Raw genomic sequence first — 23,233 nt, 5'->3', positions numbered from 1 at the left:
TTTAGTCAGGTATATATATAGATGTCTTGAAAGTAGCAGCTGTGTCAATATTTCCCTGACAGTCATGCCAGTACCCATACTTTATCATATATTGGTATGTGGGTCACAACTAGAAAAATAATACAATTACTATTGTTAACATTTCACAAAAGTATAAATGAACCGTACTTTAGAGCATATATATACACCAGTTACGCCCAGTAACCCAATGTTCACTTAAAAGTCAATCATCTACTTCACTATCTGTCTCTTAGCTCAGTTGGTAGAGCGCCAGTTTGACGATATTTGCTGGAGGTCACAGGTTCGAGTCCTGTAGAGGCTACAAATTTTTTCTTTATAAGCCAACGATATTGATTATTATTAGATCATAAATAAAATACACAGCTGTTAAGAAAAATAGAGCTTGTTTGTTGTTGCCAACATTGCCACCAATAATGTCTGAGTTGTTAATTATGAGCTTTATAAAATAACTAATTCCCACTGGAATATACAGAAATATAAAAGATGAGTGAGTGAAATATCACTCATTGTATCACTCATACAATGTATAATCAGAGCTCTCATACCAGTCTTCATTGAGGGGTTCGGGTTTAATAATATACACAACTCTTGCATTAATAGTTTACAATACCTCAGAAACCTGAAAGTTCATTGTACATTGGTACAAGTCCATTGCACCAATGTTCATTGACAGTAAATTGGTACAAGATCCAGATAACAGTCTAACCATGTACCACTAAAAGTAAGTGTAAGTGGTAAAGGTTTCTGGCGAAAGTCTAATAGAGTACAGGGTCCTCGCTTCTAAGAGAGTACAATGGTATTTTATCCTGGCTGCAGTCAATTAAGAAATTACAGTGGCTCTGTGTTCTGGTTACAGTTTAAGGCTACTCCACAGAAACTAACTGGTATTGGATCATGGCTACTGTCAAAGACGGTAGAGTGGTACTGGGTCCTGGATACAGCCAAAAACTGTACCTAACCAACTTCTGTGGTAATTACCTATAACTGCTGTATTTTTGTAGATTACTTCAAGACTTAGACAAATTTCTTTCCAATTTTAATCAATGGGAAGCAGGAGCAGCATTGTGAACAGATTATTAGGAAAAGTGTTAGTTTGTCGAGTGTTAGTACATATTGAAATGTCTTATACCACAGCTTCTTGTAGTGTGTTTATAGATGTATATAATGAAACCTTCTCACCCTTATTGAATGAAAAGTTATTAAATCAGGTATATATATGTATCTTGCGGGTAGCATCTGTGTCAATATTTCCTTGACAGAGTAAAGCCAGTACCCATACATAACCATATATTGATATGTTGTTCACAACTAGGAAAATAATACAATTACTATTGTTAACAGTTTACAAAAGTATAAATGAACCGCACTTTAGAGCATATATATACTAATTACGCTCAGTAACCTAATGTTTATTTATCAGACAATCATCCATTACTCTATATGTCTCTTAGCTCAGTTGGTAGAGCGCCAGTTAGCTGATATTTGCTGGAGGTCGCAGGTTCGAATCCTGTAGAGGCTACAATTTTTGTTTGGTTTATAAGTCAACGATATTGATTCTTATTAGATCATGATTAAAATACACAGCTGTTAAGAAAAATAAAGCTTGTTTGTTGTTGCCAACATTGCCACCAATAATGTCTGAGTTGTTAATTATGAGCTTTATAAAACAACTATTACCAACTGGATTATATAGAAACATAAAATAGCAATGAGTGAAATATCACTCATTGTATCACTCATACAATGTATAATCAGAGCTCTCATACCAGTCTTCATTGAGGGGTACGGGTTTAATATTATACACAACTCTTACAATAATAGTTTACAATACCACTGAAACATCAAAGTTCATTGTACCAATATTCATTGACAGTACGTTGGTACAAGTTCCAGATAACAGTCTAACCTTGTACCACTAAAAGTAAGTGGTACAGGTTCCTGGCGAAAGTCTAACAGGGTACAGGGTCCTCGCTTCTATCTAAGAGAGTACAATGGTATTTTTTTCTGGCTATAGTCAACTAAGACATTACAGTAGATCTGTGTCCTGGTTACAGTTTAAGGCTACTCCACTGAAACTAATTGGTATTGGATCCTGGTTACGGTCTAAGACGGTAGAGTGATACTGGGTCCTGGACACAGCCAAAAACTGAATCAGACCAACTTCTGTGGTAATTACCTATAACTGTCGTATTTTTATAGCTTACTTCAAGACTTACAGACACATTTCTTTCCAATTTTAATAAATTTGAATAGGAATTAATCTTGCTTCATTTAAAATCTCGAGTGTTGAATCTTCAGATTCCTTAAGCAGACACCGAGTGATAATTCCTGCCCTCGGGGACAGGAAGCCTGTCCATATAGGCTTACTTATAGGTCTTTTACTTATAAATGGCTTACTTATAGGTCCACCTAAACGAACTACTGCCCTTCTCCAAGATGCAACCCCACAACAGTTGCCTGACTCCCTGCCGTTCCTATGTTGCAACTAGGGGAACAGCAGCATCAGGTGAAAGAAAACGTTCTACGATAAATATATTATTAAAGTAAATTTGTTATCATTTATAAATAACTGATCACAACAACATCTTGAAAACGTAAATCTAATAAGTTTCCATAGATACGAAATTGACCAAGGTCTTTAAACACGCGACGAATTAGTACAATTTAAAGTTATGTAATGTTGACGATTGATTGATTGATAATGATTAAGCCACCCAAAAGGTGGCACGGGCATGAATAGCCCGTAAGTGGTGGCCCTTTTGAGCCATTACCAGTATCAATAGATGATACTGGAGATCTGTGGAGGTGCGACTGCACCCTGCGTGACGGGAGATGCCTCCCATGTAATGTTGACGTTTTCTATGCATTGGCCTCGACGAGGTTGAATGGCTTGCTTGGGTTCGTATGTTTTTTACCAGGGAATACAGTTGCAATTCTTACGGATCGGCAAATCAAAAGAACGGACGGTTCGTACACGGTCGCTCGTTGAACATTTGAAACGTTTTCAACAGAAAACTGTGGAGGTTTTCAACAGAAAACCGTGGAGGTTTTCAACAGAAAACTGTGGAGGTTTCCAGCAGAAAACTGTGGAGGTTTTCAACAGAAAACCGTGGAGGTTTTCAACAGAAAACCGTGAAGGTTGTCAACAGAAAACTGTGGTCCTGCCCGAAACGCTTTGCGTAATAGTGGCTTTAGGCACTGTATGTACTAGCTCTATCTATAAATATATCAATTTTTGTATCACCTCTTGTATGTATGTACTTTACCTTAATAAACATTTGAATTTTGAGTTTTGAATTTGAGGGACGTCATTAAGTGCGGTGTTGTGTACATGCTGTGATCTGCCACCACACATCCCTTGTTGCTGTTGTTGTTTTAGATTCAGCTACTGGAAACAAAAAGTTCCAAGTAGCACGGGTTATGGTGAGCCCGAAGTGGACTTACCTGGCACAGAAGCGGGGCTGTAACTTGACACCCCCTTGATACGCGCGTTAATTAATGTTTACTTTCACTCTAGTACAAAGATTTCCACTCTGAAACTATAGAAACATAGACTATGTCTGCGTTGCGTTGGATAATACAAATTTGGCAAATATCTGTTATTTACCCTGGAAGACGCAGACGCTCTCATGTTCAAATATACTACACACGATTTTCCAAATCTTTTGTTGAACTTAACATCGAGAGCTCAAAATGTCCTTCACTAGGATTTTTATAAAAATAAAACCAGCCCCTGCAGGAGTCGAACCTGCGACCTCCAGTAAGTAATCCACTTTTCCGGTGCTCTACCAGCTGAGCTAAGAGGCATATTAACATGCGCATCACAAAACAAAACTAGAGGATTCAAAATGTTTCACTATTACAGAGGTGATGACCAAAACCACACGTTAGAAGAGGGAGAAACGACGACGTTTCGGTCCGTCTATGACCATGATCAAGGCTCGGCTAGATCAACATGTGAATGCAAGTGCGTGGATACATACTGGAGCGGTGGATACATACTGGAGCGGTGGATACATACTGGAGCGGTGGATACATACTGGAGCGGCCTTGCATGGATCAATGTTTTCTGCAGAGTTCAGTATTCATGTGAGGGTATATTCATTCATTCATTCATTCATAACTCTGGGAAATGGAGTTACAAGGGTAGTGTGATCTTAGAATACCACTCAACGTTATCACCGTTATCAGTAGGTAACAGTGAACGTATGATAACGCTCATAACAAGGAAGCAGTGATCTTGGGGGGATAACAGACAGTAGCAACCTTAAAGTTTAGGATAGTGCTTGCACTTGGGAGAAGAGTTGTAATACGAGAAAATGACGTTTTCTCTTATCATAGTTATACCTTTGCACTCCTAACAAAGAACGTGCCTGCACCCTTAACTGAAGCACTTAGAGGTAAACCCAACACACTCACCCGTCGTCAATACCTGCCACTGTACCTGCTGAGACTGACATCAATGTGCCTCTGTATTAGCATTATTTTGTAATTCAAGAAGAGTCAATAACTTGGGTTTGAAAAAAACAAAATATTTAGCCTCTACAGGACTCGAACCTGCGACCTCCAGCAAGTTTCAGCGACTGGCGCTCTACCAACTGAGCTAAGAGACAAGTGATGATACTTGACGTTGGAAATGTATTTAAGGTCGTTTGTCGCCAAACAACCGAGATTGTAAAGGGTTCTATGGTTTCATTTGACGTTTCAACCCTCCCTCACATAACACATAACACATAACACATAACACATAACACATAACATACACCACCAGACACTCAAAGTTTTTTTTACTCTCGCCAGCTAACGAAGTCGTTTGCGTTGCTTTTTCTTTCATCTTATGCACCTGTTCACATAGCAGAAAACAGATTAGAGGAACTATTTCGTTACGAGCTGCGGGTTGTATTCTGGAGATGGTCAGTAATTACCTTGAGTGGGATTTCAATAAACCTAAGTACCCGGTTAACCCCTGGAAACACAAACCGAAACTGTCTCTATTTTCCGCTTGTTACAACTTGTAATAAAGTTGTTACATCTTGGCTTAACGTGTTTATGACGTATTAGAACGTTGTTACAACTTGCTATATTGGTTGTTATAACTGGTTAGAAGGCGTTAAAACTTGGTCGAACGTTGTACCAACGTCGTAGTTTCGGTGTGTTTGGCGAAGTTCCTCCTCCCGACAACGTCAAATGAGACAATAGAACCCTTTACAATCTCGGTTGTTGGGCGACAAACGACCTTCTTAAATACATTTCCAACGTCATGTATCATCACTTGTCTCTTAGCTCAGTTGGTAGAGCGCCAGTCGCTGAAACTTGCTGGAGGTCGCAGGTTCGAGTCCTGTAGAGGCTAAATATTTTGTTTTTTTCAAACCCAAGTTATTGACTCTTCTTGAATTACAATATAATACTAATAAAGAGGTATATTGATGTTTAAACATGGAGGTTGTTAGTGGTCAGCAATATTAGCACTAATATTGATCGTGGTATTTCTCAGGGCGCTCCTTGGTAATATACTAGACAGCCTCAGAGTGAGTGTTCAAACACCAGGTTCTCCGTCTTGCTCTTGACCAGCACCTAAGCTGGGTGTCTCATCTCACCATCTTAGAAAAATAGTAAAAATATTGAAAAAATATTGAAATTGTGTGTGTGTTTGTGTGTGTGTTTGTGTGTGTGTGTGTGTGTGTGTGTGTGTGTGTGTGTGTGTGTGTGTGTGTGTGTGTGTGTGTTTGTGTGTGTGTGTATACTCACCTAGTTGTGCTTGTGGGGGTTAAGAATGTATTGTTGACCCTACAATTATCTTGCGTCTTACAACCAAAATTTAACGCAAGAAAATGGAGTGTCTGAAACATTGGTTATGTTGTCCGTAGATATATTATGAGTTGAATTAGACCTAGGTATCCCTATCTCTGCTGTCAAAACTATATTGTTCCAAAAAATCAGGTCTGATAGGAGAGAAATTACCGATTCCCAACGACCTGAAAGCACCAGTATAAAAAGTTATGATTTGTTCAGATCTGAAACCTATGTTTATGGGCAGCAGAAAAAAGTCCACCAGACTCTGCGACACAGTGGTTGCCAGGATCAGGTTGGGTTACCGTTACCTGTAGCAGGTGGCTACAGGTGACGGATCTCCCAATCCTGAGCTCTCAAGGTGCAAACTCTGCGAGCAGGAACTGCGGCATGATCTCCCACATTTCACCGAATGCCCAGTTATTAGACCATTCAGACCCGTTGGCATGAGGTACCTGGAGCTTTGCAAGTACTTTATTCATTTTCTTGTTCTTGACGATAGCCTCATAATGCATTCAAAATTTGCCAGTGCAGGCTACCGAACATATGGCCCTGTAAAACTAACCATCTTGCGAGATGGGGACTTTTAGTATCACTGCAACCATGTTCACTCTTGTGTTCATGATGATATCCTCATAATGCACCCCGGAGTCTGCCAGCGCAGATTATCTATCACATGCCTCTGTTTTTGATTGATTGTTGCCGCCGAAGGCGGCTAGTTTATTGTGCACCCCATACTCATCCTGTGAGCGGTAGCGCAAAAGCATTACAGAGCCTCTGTATGACTAACCATCCTGTGTGATGGAGATTTTAGCATCACGTGTCGTCACATTTTGACACACTGTACTCCCCTTCATATAGTCTAGGGTAGCGGGTCAAATACAGATGTACCTAAATGTGTTAAAAAATCTGAGATTGAGAAAGAGTGTGGAGAGGGAAAGAGAGAAGGAAGGAGAAGGGTTAAGAAGTTAAAACTGAAGAGAGGGGAAGGAGAACGGGCTGTTTGAAGGGACGGAAGAGAAAGTGGGTAGTGTTTGAAGAAAGGGAAATAGAGAGAGGCAGAAAGGTGAGGAGAGGAGGAGACGTGAGTGAGAGGGAAGAGATGTAGAGAGGGTGGAGGGAGGAAGGGAGGGGGTGATGTTGGGGAGAAAAAGGAGAAAAGGGGGGAGAGGGGAGATGGGTGAGAGGGAATAAGAGAAAATGAGAGGGGATAGAGGGGAGTTTACTGTGAAGAAAGATGACGATGAAAGAAGAGGGGATAGATATGAGATAGGGGAGAGACCAGAGGAGAGGGGAAAAAAGAAAGAGGGGGGGCAGGAGTATGGGAGGAAGGTTATAGAGGAATGGCTGAAGAAGGCCAAGGCGAGGCAGGTACCCACTCTAGTTTGTCATATAAGTAAAGGAGAATTTTGAAGGCTTCCCAGAACGTTGATAAATATATTGGTAAAAATGTGGTCGCACGTCAACAGTGCCAGAAAATATGACTGCACCTCCACCGGACAACACAAACATGCACGCAACGTCACTGTACCCCACAAACATGCACGCAACATCACTGTACCCCACAAACATGCACGCAACATCACTGTACCCCACAAACATGCACGCAACGTCACTGTACCCCACAAACATGCACGCAACGTCACTGTACCCCACAAACATGCACGCAACGTCACTGTACCCCACAAACATGCACGCAACGTCACTGTACCCCACAAACATGCACGCAACGTCACTGTACCCCACAAACATGCACGCAACGTCACTCTACCCCACAAGTATGCACGCACGTCCACCGTACCACACAAATGTGAGTGCACACATCCACCACGGTACACAAACATGCACGCACCTCCACTCTGCGACATCAAGTTCCCTTCTCGCTCAGGCAGCAGCAGCAGAAGCAGCTGCTGCCTCAGCAACTTTGCATTTCCTGCCGTCAACGCAGCAGCCATGTTCTCGGAACACAAGCCACAGGGGGTACCGGGATCTGCATTGTAAATTCCAGATAAGTCAACATTAGCCATCCCTCACCTGTCCTTTCTCTCCCCTCTCGTGTCTCCTCACCCCTCACTTGTATCTTCTACCCTCACCTCTTTCCTCTTCCCTTACATAATGCCTCTTCCTACACCTGTCTAACTCTCTCGTCTCCCCTTTCACACACGTCCTCTTCTTCTCTCACCTCTCCCCAATCGCCTGTCTCATTCTTACCCTCTTCTTAAATTTCCTCCCCGTCACCTACACTGTCCCAAGAGGGCTGTGGGCCCAAAATGATGAAGTGCGGTTCCCTACGGGCTTATTACATTCTTGCTCACTTTGTCATGTATATCAGGCACTCTCTCCTGCCGGCCGGGGCCGGATTCATATGCTGATGTCAGCGGCCTCAGGCGATAAATATTCTTACCCACGTGTATGTATTCTTACCCTCGTGTATGTATTCTTATCCCCGTGTATGTATTCTTACCCTCGTGTATGTATTCTTATCCACGTGTATATTGTCTGCTGTTCCTTCAGCCTTACATATGTGTCTTTGATGACAAGCCTCAAAGTTGGAGTAATCATATATATATATATTATATATATATATATATATATATGTCGTACCTAGTAGCCAGAACGCACTTCTCAGCCTACTATGCAAGGCTCGATTTGCCTAATAAGCCAAGTTTTCCTGAATTAATATATTTTCTCTAATTTTTTTCTTATGAACTGATAAAGCTACCCATTTCATTATGTATGAGGTCAATTTTATATTATTGGAGTTAAAATTAACGTAGATATATGACCGAACCTAACCAACCCTACCTAACCTAACCTAACCTATCTTTATAGGTTAGGTTAGGTTAGGTAGCCGAAAAAGTTAGGTTAGGTTAGGTTAGGTAGGTTAGGTAGTCGAAAAACAATTAATTCATGAAAACTTGGCTTATTAGGCAAATCGGGCCTTGCATAGTAGGCCGAGAAGTGCGTTCTGGCTACTAGGTACGACATATATATATATATATATATATATATATATATATATATATATATATATATATATATATATATATATATATATATATATTGTATATATATATATATATATATATACCTGAGCTCAATTTATAGACGTTTCTCTCGAGTATGACATGAGCAAGCCTACATATGAAATGGTTTGATTTAAGAACAGAACAAACTGTTTTCGAACAAGACGAGGGAGCTGCTATTTATTAGACTCGTGCATATATATTTGTCTAATTTATACTTTAAATAATCTAGCAATTCTAAACGTCTATATTATTATGTTCCAAGTAATTTGTTCCATAATTTAACAATGCTGCTTCCAAACTAACATTTATCCAAGTCTCTTCTGAATTTAAACTTATGCAATTTAAATCTATTGTTACCTACACCTGTTATTAAGTTCCTCAGCCCTCGGTTTAATAACACCTCGATAGCACAATTGGCACCGTAGAGGAGAACGGGAAGATAAAATAACAACCAATAAAAAACAAAATACAAGCTACGACCTCAGGAACATGATCGTCTGGCTGTACTGAAAAACATTACAAGCAAGTAAAACGCAAGTAACAATGAGGATATAAAATAATTTAAGACCAGACAAAAACTAACAGCAAAACAGGAATTCAACCGCCCCGTGAAAATCTTAAAGTTCTATCAAAACATCACGAGAAATGCTTCAGCAGTTCATAATATGTATACAATCAAGAAAACTAAATCTGTTTTAATTCTATGAAGTCTCAACTCTCTCTCTCTCTCTCTCTGTCTCTCTCTCTCTCTCTCTCCTCAATGCCTTATCTACTAGCTTTGAATGCCTAGTCTCAAACTGCTGTGATATGATCCACAAGTCTATACCAGACCATATATGCAGATCTGGTATTGATGGAGCTCTGCCAGAATGATGAGGAAGGTTCGATTGCAATCACCATAGAACACCTTCATGGGGGTCCTTGCCAGAGAAAACCGGTCTGCAGCGAGGTGTCACTAACCTAACCGTCACCAGGCTTGCCCCTCTCCCCGACCCCTCCAGCGTCGTGGTGTGGAGAGGCAGGTGGATGGACGTATGAGTGTGGAGGAGGAAGCGACGTCATCAGGCGCGTCCTGAGCTCATGTTTGCGTGTGGCCCGAGATAATAAGACTGTCAGTGTGGCCCGGGCCAGCCATGTCCGACTGGGATGGTCTTTTTGGGTTTCTTGTGGCGGCCCGCCCCCTTGTTTTTCTTGTCGGTGTTGTGTAGGAGCTTCCTTTTGTAGCTGCTGTTGTGCTTGGTCATTGTTCTCTGCTTCAGTTGTCGTGTGAAACTTCCTTTGTAAAGTAATTGTAAAGGAATTCGGGGGCTCGTGTAAAGAGCCGGTTAGTCAGTAAATAATTTTATTTACACTATTCTCGTTACATGTAAACAAAAAAGGGCTGATTTTTCTCTACGTAATTTTTCAGGTATGGAATACTATTGAATTTTGATAAGAATATACGAATGAATTTATTTGTTCGCGTCTGGACTGAGTTCCAACGAAGAGGAATTAAGGGAGATTGGGATGGAGGAAGATTGTGAGGGCAGGAGGAGGAGGAGGGAGGAGAATGGAGAAGTAAGGAAAGGAGAAGGTGAGATGGGGAGGGAAGGGAAGAGAGGGTGAGATGGCGGTTCTTGAGGGAGAAAGTTGGAGAGGGAATGATAGGGCGAGGAGATGAGATGAGAACAGGGATAGAGAGAGGTGAAAAAGGAAGGGGGTGAGATTGGGAAAAAGGGAAGAGTGGGAAAGGGGGAAAAGAGCCCCGGGAGCAGCTGGAAAGTGACTACACCTCTATAGTCTATCAAATAGAAAGTCTCTCTGCTTGTCTAAGATTGGAAGGCAGGCTTTTGGGGCTTACCTAACAGAACTTGGCACGGTGCTTGTTCATTTCTGGAGTCCCATTGGGTGGTCGCAGTCGGCGCCTTTGTTTAACCTTGAAGGGAATTGACCTCCGAACCCCATTCCAAAAGTTGATATGAAATGTGTAACCAAAAAACCGTAGAGTTTATCATTCATTTAACTATTAGTTGGCATGAGGTACCTGGAGCTTTGCAATTACTGTATTCACTCTCGTATTCTTGAAGATATCCTCACAGTGTACCCAAAATTTGCCAGTGCAGGCTATTAAACACATGGCTCTGTATGACTAACCATCCTGCGAGATGGGGACTTGTATTACCACTGCTACCTTATTCAATCTTGTGGTGTTGATATTCTCAAAATGCATCCGGAGTCTGCCAGTGCAGACCGCTTATCACATGCCTCTGTATGACTAACCATCCTGTGTGATGGGGATTTTTTAGCATCACCTAGTTAGCTTTTTTGACACACTGTACTCCACTTCATATAGTCTAGGGCACCTGCACTAATGCAGATGTACCTAATATGTTAATAAAGAAAAAAACAAAAAAGTTTAGAACTGGCTCGTATAACTAATGTTCAGAGGAGGGTTTTGCATTCTTGGTTCAAAGTTTTGAGTACAGTAATGTAGTTTGTAGTGAAAATGATTACAATGGTAGGCAAATAATGGAAGAGGATATATGGGGTGGAGAACATGAGAACATTTCGGTCCCACCCGAGATTCGAACCTGGAATTCTCGATTGTGAGTCGAGAACGAATCCGACTGTACTACTTGGGCCCTATTTACTTTATACACTCCCGGTTTAAGGGTCCTTAATTGTCCTTTTAGTAATTTATTAGACAATCGCTCGTGATAGTAACACAGTAATATCACCAGGATACTATGATAACATAATAAGATCACCAGAATACTATGATAACACAATAAGATCACCAGAATACTATGATAACACAGTAAGATCACCAGAATACTATGATAACACAGTAAGATCACCAGAATACTATGATAACACAGTAAGATCACCAGAATACTATGATAACACAGTAAGATTACCAGGATACTATGATAGCACAGTAAGATCACCAGAATACTATGATAACACAGTAAGATCACCAGGACACTACAATAACACAGTAAAATCACAAAGGGGGGACTATGACAGAGTTCGCAGCTAATGACAAGGAAATATTTACTGCCAGAAAATAAACGGTTTGGAAAGTATCGCAAACGGGCCGTCACAGGGAGATTAATGATCACAACCAGATCACCAACGGTTGGAAAATGATTACAACTAGATCATCAACGGTTGGAAAGTGATCACAACTAGATCACCAATGATAGGAAGATGATCACAACCAGATCACCAACGGTTGGAAAATGATCACAACCAGATCACCAACGGTGGGAAAGTGATCACAACTAGATCATCAATGGTTGGAAAATGATCACAACTAGATCATCAATGGTGGGAAAGTGATCACAACTAGATCATCAATGATGGGAAAATGATCACAACTAGATCACCAACGGTTGGAAAATGATCACAACCAGATCACCAACGATGGGAAAGTGATCACAACTAGATCACCAATGGGGGGAAGATGAACGCAGCTTGATCACCAGTAGGGAAAATGTGATCTCACGTCCCTACCAATGAGGAAAGTGATCACCAGGAAGAAAGTCTCTCGATCAGATAAGTAGTTGGGTAATTGCTTCAGAAAAGTCACCAGTTATAATGTTCTAAGTATATTCATCTAGAGGTCACCAGAAGGGGGGGAGCACACACTCCCCCAGGTCACCAGAAAAGGGGGGCTCTCAAGCCCAGGTCACCAGTAGAGGACATACACCCCTCCCCCTTCAACCTCCCCAGTTCGAGGGGGAGCTTCATCGAATACCCAAATTTCCACTCAGGGCGAGGGATCGACCGAAGCGTGAAATTGACAGGCCAAGTTAAGCTGTTTTCGAAATTGGCAAAATAATTTGCTTGGAATTGATATTGAAACGTTGAAGTAAATGGGCTTACAAATACGTTGAGGCCTTCGATATGCAGCCAAGAATTGACTTATTCATAATAAAAGTGAATTTCTAATCAAGAACGAATTTATATAACCAATAAAAAGAACGACTTGAATACAATTTTTGAGAATAAATTCAAATATTTTCTGTATCCAAAATTGCTGTTAATATTTTCTAAAATATCAGCATAGTATTATTAACTCTGATGAGAGGCGTACACAATTGTATATTGATATTTATAAGCGATATTATCATTGGTATTTTATCTGGCATTAAATTGTTTCATTATCTACATCCCTAATTATTAGAAACAAATTATAATTTAAGCACAGTGATACAATATTATTGCAAACGATAAACTTTAAATATCTGTAAAAGAGAATGTCTGTTTGTCTGTCTGTCTGTCTGTCTGTCTGTCTGTCTGTCTGTCTGTCTGAAGTTTGCTTCACATAACCTTTCAGGAAGACACATTTGGTGGTAGATGACTGTCATAGGCAGGTCGGGATCGACCCCTATTACAACCTATACTCTCTTCAATTGGCTCAGCTCCTATTGAGACTCCCAGCGATGCGGATCACATATGACATGTGGGTTTGGTTCTCCAGATAGTTTTTCAACAGTTTTTCAGACCACAACTACAACATTGAAGACACAATCGTAAAAATAGCATTGTGTTTGCTGGGCACATACATTCATGATGCGTGTGTGTGAGAGATAGAGAGAGAGAAAAGAGAGAGGGAGAAGAGAGTCGTGTGTAAAGCACTTTTCATTGCTTTACACACGGGCGAGGTTTCATTTCAGAGGGTTTGGCGGCTGCATGGACTGACCATTTGGATTTTTGTTAATGAGGGCCAGCTGGTTTTTTAAATGAAAAACACTTAAAAAACTGATCACGCAAGAACATTTCACGAAGCTCTTTCCTGACGTTTTCTCTTCGAGTCACTCAACAATAATTGCTTCATCTATGTGCGTATAGCCTTACCGTAACACACACAGCACACTGCAGCCACACACACCGCTACTAGTACATGGATAACTTCCAGGTTTGCCTCTCCCCAGGGCTCGTTATATCCGAAGGGGCCCTGTTTCTCCAGAGGATGGGGTCTCTCTCTCTCTCTCTCCCAGGGGGGATCTGTATCTTCCGAGGATGTGTTCTACCCAAGGAGGGTTGTCTGTGTCTCTCCAAGGTTGCGTCTGGTGTGTTGCTGGTACAACTAATCTCTAATACTTGACTAAAAGTACAGAAATACCTGGTCTTCTAGCGGACAGTATTGCCTTTTCATATCTAAAATCTTCACGAATATGATTTTTTTTTCGTGTGTCTTATCTACGGAGAGTGTAGCAGGTGGGTGTGAGGGCTCAGGTACCCGGACCATTGTGCCACCTGATCACAATCACTGTCCCTGAGGAGCTCAGTTTTGTGCTCCTTTCTTGGTTCAAGATCTCGAGTTTCACGCCTTTCTTCCCCGTCTATTTTCTGACGGTCGCAACACTATTTTCACACAAGTTTCTTGGGTGTTCTGATTACTTGTCTACTCTGTCTCTACCGGGTATAAAAGGCTGCCTTGTCTGATAATTTACTGCAGATTTTAATACAATATATATATGGACAATAATTGTAATATAATGTAATGACTCAGTGTTAAAATGTAACTAGAAATGTATACATGTGTGTGTGTATTTACTATTTTTATTTACTAATAGTGTCTGCAGAATCGAGATATTAGCGCTTGGATCCCGCCTTTCTAACCCATTTATTTTTCCTCTATTATATCTACTACATATATTTCTCTGTACTCACCTAGTTGTACTAACCTAGTTGTGCTTGCGGGGGTTGAGCTCTGGCTCTTTGGTCCCGCCTCTCAACCGTCAATCAACTGGTGTACAGATTACAGTACACACACACACACACACAGATCAACTGTGTGTGTGTGTGTGTGTGTGTGTGTGTGTGTGTGTGTGTGTGTGTGTGTGTGTGTGTGCGCGCCTCACCATTTATATTTTATGCTCAACGTTTAAAAGCACAAATCTCTCTACATTAAGAACAAGTTTCGTGTTGTTCAGTGTGTTACAGGATACCACGTCCACTCGGCCGGTCCACCAGTCCAGTTACAGCTGTAACCATTTGCATAAATTTGTTACGATTACCGTTTCTGAATATATATAGAAATTTGAATTTGTAAGTCTGAGAGCAACCAATCCCAGAGAGGTTACTGGGCGCCCGGGTCTGTTAGGCTTTTATGTTTGTGGTCAGAGCGTCTGTGGAGGTGGGGTCTAAGGCTACGTGGAGGTGGGGTCTAAGGCTACGTGGAGGTGGGTCTAGGGGCTACGTGGAGGTGGGTCTAGGGGCTATGTGGAGGTGAGTCTAGGGGCTATGTGGAGGTGGGTCTAAGGCTACGTGGAGGTGGGGTCTAAGGCTACGTGGAGGTGGGTCTAGGGGCTACGTGGAGGTGAGTCTAGGGGCTACGTGGAGGTGAGTCTAGGGCTATGTGGAGGTGGGTCTAGGGCTACGTGGAGGTGGGTCTAGGGGCTACGTGGAGGTGAGTCTAGGGCTATGTGGAGGTGGGTCTAGGGCTACGTGGAGGTGGGTCTAGGGGCTACGTGGAGGTGGGTCTAGGGGCTACGTGGAGGTGGGTCTAGGGATACGTCGAGGTGGGTCTAGGGATACGTGGAGGTGGGGTCTAAGGCTTCGTGGAGGTGGGGTCTAAGGCTACGTGGAGGTGAGTCTAGGGGCTACGTGGAGGTGGGTCTAGGGCTACGTAGAGGTGGGTCTAGGGCTACGTGGAGGTGGGTCTATGGGCTATGTGGAGGTGGGTCTAGGGATACGTGGAGGTGGGTCTCAGATTACATGGAGACAGGTCGAAGAATATTAGCTTAACTTAGGTTGTTTAAATTTGAATAATGAATCTGTTATCGTATATTTTTATTTCAATGGAATATTCTTGTCACACAAAATGATTGTCACTTTCAGCAAAACGTCTTACAATTTACATTTCCCTAAAGTAACCACCTGGGGAAGACGTCGCAACCCACACATTTGAAAAAAAAGGAAGTGACGATGGGTTCTGGCCGTCTTGGGTGATTGTGACGCCTCAGAGAGCCTTCCTGTGACACCTCACTACTCTCTACTACTGTCGCCTGGCTCCCAGAGGCTGAGGAATGCAACAGACGTCCTTCGGAGTATTGCAAATTATCAACCAGCCGTGACAGGAGGACGTCTATACTTGTTTTTCCCCTTGATGCAGTCACAATAACGTGGCTGAAGTATGGTGACCAGACCACACACTAGAAATTGAAGGGACGACGACGTTTCGGTCCGTCCTGGACCATTCTCAAGTCGATTGTGAATGGTCATTCTCAAGTCGAAACGTCGTCGTCCCTTCAATTTCTAGTGTGTGGTCTGGTCAACATTTCCCCTTGATGTTTCAACCTTGTAAGCTAGTATTATTCCTCGGGTAGAAGCGCCCTGCCGAGCAGCAACCTACTTCGAGGAATACAAGGACGAAATTGCGGAGGGTCTTAGAGATGCTTGAGTAAGATCACCAGTAGAAAGCGCTCAGCGAACAGTGTTTGTGACGAGTCCTAGAGGACACACTTTTGTTCAGTGATAGCAAAGCCTTCAGCCAGATTAAAAGAACACTAATAAGAGTGAGTGTCTTCGTCTTGACGATGGAGAATGTTCATGCACACATCCTTAGAGGAGCTGCGTAAAGCCTGTGCCTCCCACCCGGTATCATCTACTTCAGATACATCGATCATGTCTTCGGAGTAATGACAGGTGGGGAAGGAATCTACCCAGACCTTGGCTGTATAGTTCAATTTAATTCTGCGGGAATTGGTTTTCCTCGACACACGTGTCTACCTCGAGGGAGAGCGGCGTCTTCAGACTAGAGTGTACTACGAAGACTACAACCTGCCAATCTGCACTAAAAGTCCTGTCACTCCTCATCCCTTCAAAGATCCCTCGCTTTGGGAATCGCATACGACGCATAACAAGTCTAGATACGGAAGTCGAGAAGTATCTGAACAACCTGTGGACTTTCTTCAGAGACAGCGGATATCTGGTGAGAACTCCATAAGAAACAGCCCAGAGACTCTCGCGTGTGAAGACAAAGGACCTTCTACTGCCCAGACGTACGTCAGCAGACACCACCCTCTAGGGTGGTGTCTGCTGGAGCAAATGGAGAGCATTACCCCTCTAGGGTAATGCTCCCCACGACACATGTCCCAACAACGTCCAGGACCTTGAGGGAGAAAATCAACACATTATGGTAATGGATGGAGGGAGCCTTGATTGACCAGCCAGCCACCTCCCCTCCGACTCCCCCGTGTCCGCTTGGAAGATGGGTGGAGAACAGTATTGTATGTGACAGGTGAGCACGGCTTGTGGCAGGTGAGCACGGCTTGTGGCAGGTGAGCACGGCTTGTGGCAGGTGAGCACGGCTTGTGGCAGGTGAGCACAGCTTGTGGCAGGTGAGCACGGCTTGTGGCAGGTGAGCACGGCTTGTGGCAGGTGAGCACGGCTTGTGGCAGGTGAGCACGGCTTGTGGCAGGTGAGCACAGCTTGTGGCAGGTGAGCACAGCTTGTGGCAGGTGAGCACGGCTTGTGGCAGGTGAGCACGGCTTGTGGCAGGTGAGCACGGCTTGTGGCAGGTGAGCACGGCTTGTGGCAGGTGAGCACAGCTTGTGGCAGGTGAGCACGGCTTGTGGCAGGTGAGCACGGCAGGTGAGCCTGGAGGGGACTAGCAGGCATTGAGCGTCAGCGACGTCAGCGTCACGAAGCAACTTTCAATTTGTGTGACATCGGTAGGACGTCGAGGGCAATTTGCTGGGTGGATGAATTCAAATTGTAGAGTGTTGATTGATTGTACCCTCGTGCTCTGTTTGGATGGCGCTTGGTTTTTGCTGCCAGAAGAGGCAAATCCTGTTATTTAAAAAACATATACATATATATATATACATATATATATATATATATATATATATATATATATATATATATATATATATATATATATAAATATATATATATATATATATATATATATAAATATATATATATATATATATATATATATATATATAAATATATATATATATATATATATATAAATATATATATATATATATATATATATATATATATATATATATATATATGCTAAGAAATTCATTTTTTATTCTATATAGTTTGTGAAGGAATTTTACAAAATTTATAGCAAAACTAATCACTGGACGTGAGTTTTGAGTTCTAACTCTTAAGAAATTTCATGATTTTACCTTGATTTAGTTACTTTGTTCCGCTGTTATCATGCAACCTGCCGAGATGGTATAAATTTTGTTTTTGAACAAACCCAGGGAGAATGGGTTATTTTCCCGCTCAAGACAAGGCTTGGATAACACCTCTGGTGGCGTGAATCATGTTATCTTTAACTGACGTTCGTGATAAGAAGCGCTTTGGCTATGTCTAATCTTGTAATTTCGTTGTAATTTGTAGATTATTTCGGTGTTGTTGGTAATGATATCTCTGGTGATTATTGTGAAGAAACCGTGAAGAAACGATGTGATATTTTAAGGGAAACTTGCCGTTTGCGCATTGTCAAGCGTCTTGATAAAAAAGAGATGTTGTCTCATGCATATATATTGTGATCGGTGATCTCGACGGTCCCGAAATAGGAATGTAAAGGAATAGATGACATTTCACCTCTTGCAAGACATATCGCTCGGTGTCGGGAGCAAGATGGCTGTCTTCTTCCTCGTGTAGCAAATGGTGAGCTGCTTGTTTTGGTAAGGGGTCACTTTCTGACAATTATGTCTTCAAGACATTTTCCGTTGTCTTGTGGGCCGTTGAAGAAGGGTTCCTGTTGAAGAGTTTAATAGGCAGGACAGGCTCTATTGTGTTGGCCTCTTCATGGCAGTTCTCCTTGCTTTGTAACGGTCTCTTCTACCTAACCGTTAAAGACTCCGTTGTTAACAATGACCTACTTGACTTGACTCTAGTCAGTTCCTCGTCAACCTGCTTCTTGGCGGCTGTGGATGAGGGCACTGTTGCCAAGACTTCACTTGTACCTGTCAGGCCTCGCGCTACTGGCATTAAATCACATTCCTCGTTTTCTTCCTTTAGTATAGACTAAGGTGCCGAAGCCACCCTTTCTTCCCGACCCTTGTTACATACAGGAAAAGTAAACTTACCTTTACTCTCCATTTCGGAAGTGAAGTTTAACACGAAATTTCGCTCGAAACCTTCATTAAGCCGCTTTCCTTTTCAGTACGTGCACGAATGTATGTGTAAGCTTTCCTTTTCATGTACGTGCACGAATGTACGTGTAAGCTTTCCTTTTCATGTACGTGCACGAATGTACGTGTAAGCTTTCCTTTACAGTACGTGCACGAATGTACGTGTAAGCTTTCCTTTTCAGTACGTGCACGAATGTACGTGTAAGCTTTCCTTTTCATGTACGTGCACGAATGTACGTGTAAGCTTTCCTTTTCAGTACGTGCACGAATGTACGTGTAAGCTTTCCTTTTCATGTACGTGCACGAATGTACGTGTAAGCTTTCCTTTTCAGTACGTGCACGAATGTACGTGTAAGCTTTCCTTTTCATGTACGTGCACGAATATATAATGAACACAAACATACATACAGTACAGACGTGCTATGTAAGGTACATGTTAACAAGAACCCATCTAAATAGAGGCAATATAATCTTCGGGTGAAAAAAAGGATTTTTTTTTGTCAGCATTCACTTAACAATTTCTCTCCGTATTGCGAGAGTAGCAAATCATATCAAGACTTGGGGGAAAATTGTGGTGCTGGAGGTGGTGGTGGTTTGTGGTAGCGACCGCTCTCAACACTCACTCCATCCGGCTCATTCCCTTAAGTCTGTGCTGCAGCGTCTTAAATGCAATGTACTAACCTTAACCAGATATGCTTGACGCACGCCACAGACTTTTTTCAACGTTCCGTGTCACATATGATGATATTTTAAGCCATGGAAACACGCCTTGTTTAGTAAAAATTGACAAATTAAATATGTCTATATAATTTAATTTGCAATCAAGATAGAACAAAATTGGGTAAAGTTTGTAATGGTAGATTTGGAAATCTACCATCCATATGCTTACCTCTCTTTCTACCCCAAACTAGCACACACGTTAACACCCCCCCCCCCCTCCCCCAATAATCCTAGGACCTTACTGTAATCCAATATCCACGTTAAGTGTTCCAGTAATCCTGGGATGTCTTCTCCTTCACTGACCCAACACACACACACGTTTAAGCCTTCCTAAAATCCTGGACCATTTTCACCGGTCCAGCACCTGCGTTATGTCTCGCTGTAATCTTCTGTGGGTAATTTATGTTCTCACAAACTCTTAATTTTTGTTCTCTTTTTCTATTTTGTTCTCAGCGTTGAGCTTCGGAAAATCTTTTCCTTTCTCTCTCTTTCTCTGTCTCAGTCTGTGTCCTTTTCTCTCATTTTCTCTTTGTCGAAGACTTAGGTTCGGTATTATTAGCATGGTCAGATCTGGTATTATGCTTCAGCTCATTCAGTAAACCCTGGCTTTAAAATCATATATATTACGATTTAATTTGAAGAATGTTGCTTTAATATGCAACATTTTCATGCGAGAGGAAGTTGATATGCAATATATCAACTTTTCTAATCATTGGTTGCTTAGGCTAATTAGATGGCTTGGGTTCATATTTTGATTTTGGGCAGGTTAACACTTTGAATTTTGTACGTTGTGACAAATTTAGAGAACGGGCTGGGGGGGAGCAGAGTATCCAGGACTGTGGTGGATTCACACGCTTCACATAAAATTTTGCAACCGCAGCTGTTGAGAAAATATTAGAACCACCAATTCGGTAGGATTGCTCTATGGTCATCACATGCATCTTCAGGATTACTGGAAAAAAAGTTATCATCAGCCTTAGCATTTCCGCTCCATTATAAGGCAATAAGTATCTTCCATTTATCTCTGTGGTAGTTAGTCATATGGTAGTTCCTTTCTCTCCCTCTTCACGCTTTTCCCACCCCCCCGACCCTCTCTTTCCTCTCATTCCAGTTCCCCCCCCCCTCTTACCTATTTTCCCTACCCTCTTCCTCTCTCCCTATCTCTCTACTCGGCCCCTTCTCTATTCCAACCTTGAACGGACACATATTTCTATTGATATACATAAAAGGGATGGCCGGCTGCACCCAGATCTCTCCCCCCCTCTTTGTACAATCCCCTTACCCCACATCCCCCCTTGCCTCCCTCTTTCCCCTCTCTCCCTCCCTCCCTCCCACTTCTCTCAATTTATTTATTATTAAAACACACTCAAACAACTGTATGGATCTCCTAGAAAATATATATACGATATATTTCACGCCTGACGTCATGAAAATCACATGGGGGTGTCCATGAATGTTAATGTGAATTAACATTCAATTAACTATGAATGTTACCCCCCTGACCAGCCTATGTCCGTCCCATACCCCTCCCTAACCCCCATCCCTGCAAGTTTGGGTAGATGCTAGTAGCCCTAAGCATTTGGCATACAATTCTGGACAGACAGAAACAGACATTCGTCACTTCTGGGGTGTGAGTTTTCAGTTGCATATAGTCCTGGGGACCATTCAGGCTTGTTCGCATTCGTATAGTTATATAATATATGTAGAGTATTGTTCAAGATGAGGGGTTACCTCTAATAGATCATTATCATCCCTCTTTTAGAAGATCGCCAACGTTCTGAGTAGTGTATAGAGTGATATGTATACTGTGTTATGTATAATGTGGTATACATACTATATATTTATGTATGTGGTTCATTAACGCTTTGCAGTATAATATTATGTTATGAATACTACCTGGCGTATACTGTATAAAGGACACCACCTTGAGCATTACTGTGTTGTTTATACTGCCTAGTATATATATATGTTCTTGTGTAAACTGTCTTGTGTATACCGTATTGAGTATACTGTGTTATATGAACTTCGCAAAGATGTGGGGTAAGAAAGGAGGGTGACCCGCACGCTCACTATCACACAAAACAGTTTCTATTTGAGCAGCACAAAGCCTCGGTTGCTCAAAGGAAATAAGAATAATTTCATGAACCCTTAGTAACGCAGTTGTGAAATTTACTTTGTGTGACTGGTGAGGGGCGTCGGGGGGTGATGGGGGGGGGGGGGTTGTGCTTGCGGGGGTTGAGCTTTGGCTCTTTGGTCCCGCCTCTCAACTGTCAATCAACTGGTGGACAGATTCCTAAGCCTACTGGGTTCTATCATATCTACATTTGAAATTGTGTATGGAGTCAGCCTCCACTGCATCACTGCCTAGTGCATTTCACTTGTTAACTACTCTGACACTGAAAAGGTTCTTTCTAACATACCTGTGGCTCATTTGGGTACTCAGTCTCCACCTGTGTCCCCTTGTTCGCGTACCACTCGTGTTAAGCACTTTATCTTTATCTACTCTGTCAATTCCTCTGAGAATTGTAGACAGTGATCATGTCTCCCCTTACTCTTCTGTCTTCCAGTGTCGTGGAAGAGGTGCATTTCCCGCAGCCTTTCCTCGTAACTCATGCCTCTTAGTTCTGGGACTAGTCTAGTAGCATACCTTTGGACTTTTTCCAGCTTCGTCTTGTGCTTGACAAGGTACGGGCTCCATGCTGGGGCCGCATACTCCAGGAGTGGTCCTACATATGTGGTGTACAAGATTCTGAATGATTCCTTACACAGGTTCCTGAACGCTGTTCTGATGTTAACCAGCCTCGCATATGCCGCAGACGTTATTCTTTTTATGTGGGCTTCAGGAGACAGGTTTGGTGTGATATCTACTCCTAGATCTTTCTCTCTGTCCGTTTCATTAAGAACTTCATTTCCTATTCTGTATCCTGTGTCTGGTCTCCTGTTTCCACTGCCTAGTTTCATTACTTTGCATTTACTCGGGTTGAACTTCAACAGTCATTTGTTGGACCATTCACTCAGTCTGTCTTGGTCATCTTGTAGCCTCCTACTATCATCCTCTGTTTCAATCCTCATAATTTATAAATAATTTATATATAAATAAATATAAATAAAAATAAAAGTGTAAGTGGATGTCCACTCCAGTCATAGCACCACAACGCCTCGTCTTCCTAGCGAATATAAATTAAAGTGTCAATTTCCTTTCATTAGGAAGATTTCTAATTCCTGGGATATATGCAGTTATTGCATATATATATATATATATATATATATATATATATATATATATATATATATATATATATATATATATATACATATATACATATATATATATATATATATATGTCGTACCTAGTAGCCAGAACTCACTTCTCAGCCTACTATGCAAGGCCCGATTTGCCTAATAAGCCAAGTTTTCATGAATTAATGTTTTTTCGTCTACCTAACATACCTAACCTAACCTAACCTAGCTTTTTTGGCTACCTAACCTAACCTTACCTATATATATAGGTTAGGTTAGGTTAGGTAGGGTTGGTTAGGTTCGGTCATATATCTACGTTAATTTTAACTCCAATA

At 41.9% G+C, this 23,233-nt stretch overlaps 1 protein-coding gene and 1 non-coding gene across 2 annotated transcripts; one reads left to right on the top strand and one right to left on the bottom strand.

The window, feature by feature from the left end:
- The first annotated feature begins 244 nt into the window (after nucleotides 1-244).
- TRNAV-GAC (transfer RNA valine (anticodon GAC)) lies at nucleotides 245-322 on the top strand. The gene is given in 2 exon segments: nucleotides 245-281; nucleotides 287-322. It is a non-coding gene; the product is annotated as a tRNA-Val (tRNA).
- Nucleotides 323-18,919: 18,597 nt separating this feature from the next.
- LOC138367249 (uncharacterized) lies at nucleotides 18,920-19,306 on the bottom strand. Its single transcript, XM_069328660.1, has one exon. It carries the CDS (start codon nucleotides 19,304-19,306, stop codon nucleotides 18,920-18,922), a length of 387 nt encoding a protein of 128 aa, XP_069184761.1.
- Nucleotides 19,307-23,233: the final 3,927 nt, after the last annotated feature.

Source organism: Procambarus clarkii, chromosome 21 (assembly GCF_040958095.1).
Source record: "Procambarus clarkii isolate CNS0578487 chromosome 21, FALCON_Pclarkii_2.0, whole genome shotgun sequence".
Lineage (NCBI taxonomy): Eukaryota > Metazoa > Arthropoda > Malacostraca > Decapoda > Cambaridae > Procambarus > Procambarus clarkii.
Note: the sequence above shows the minus strand (reverse complement) of the source record. Positions and strands in the feature narration are given on the sequence as shown.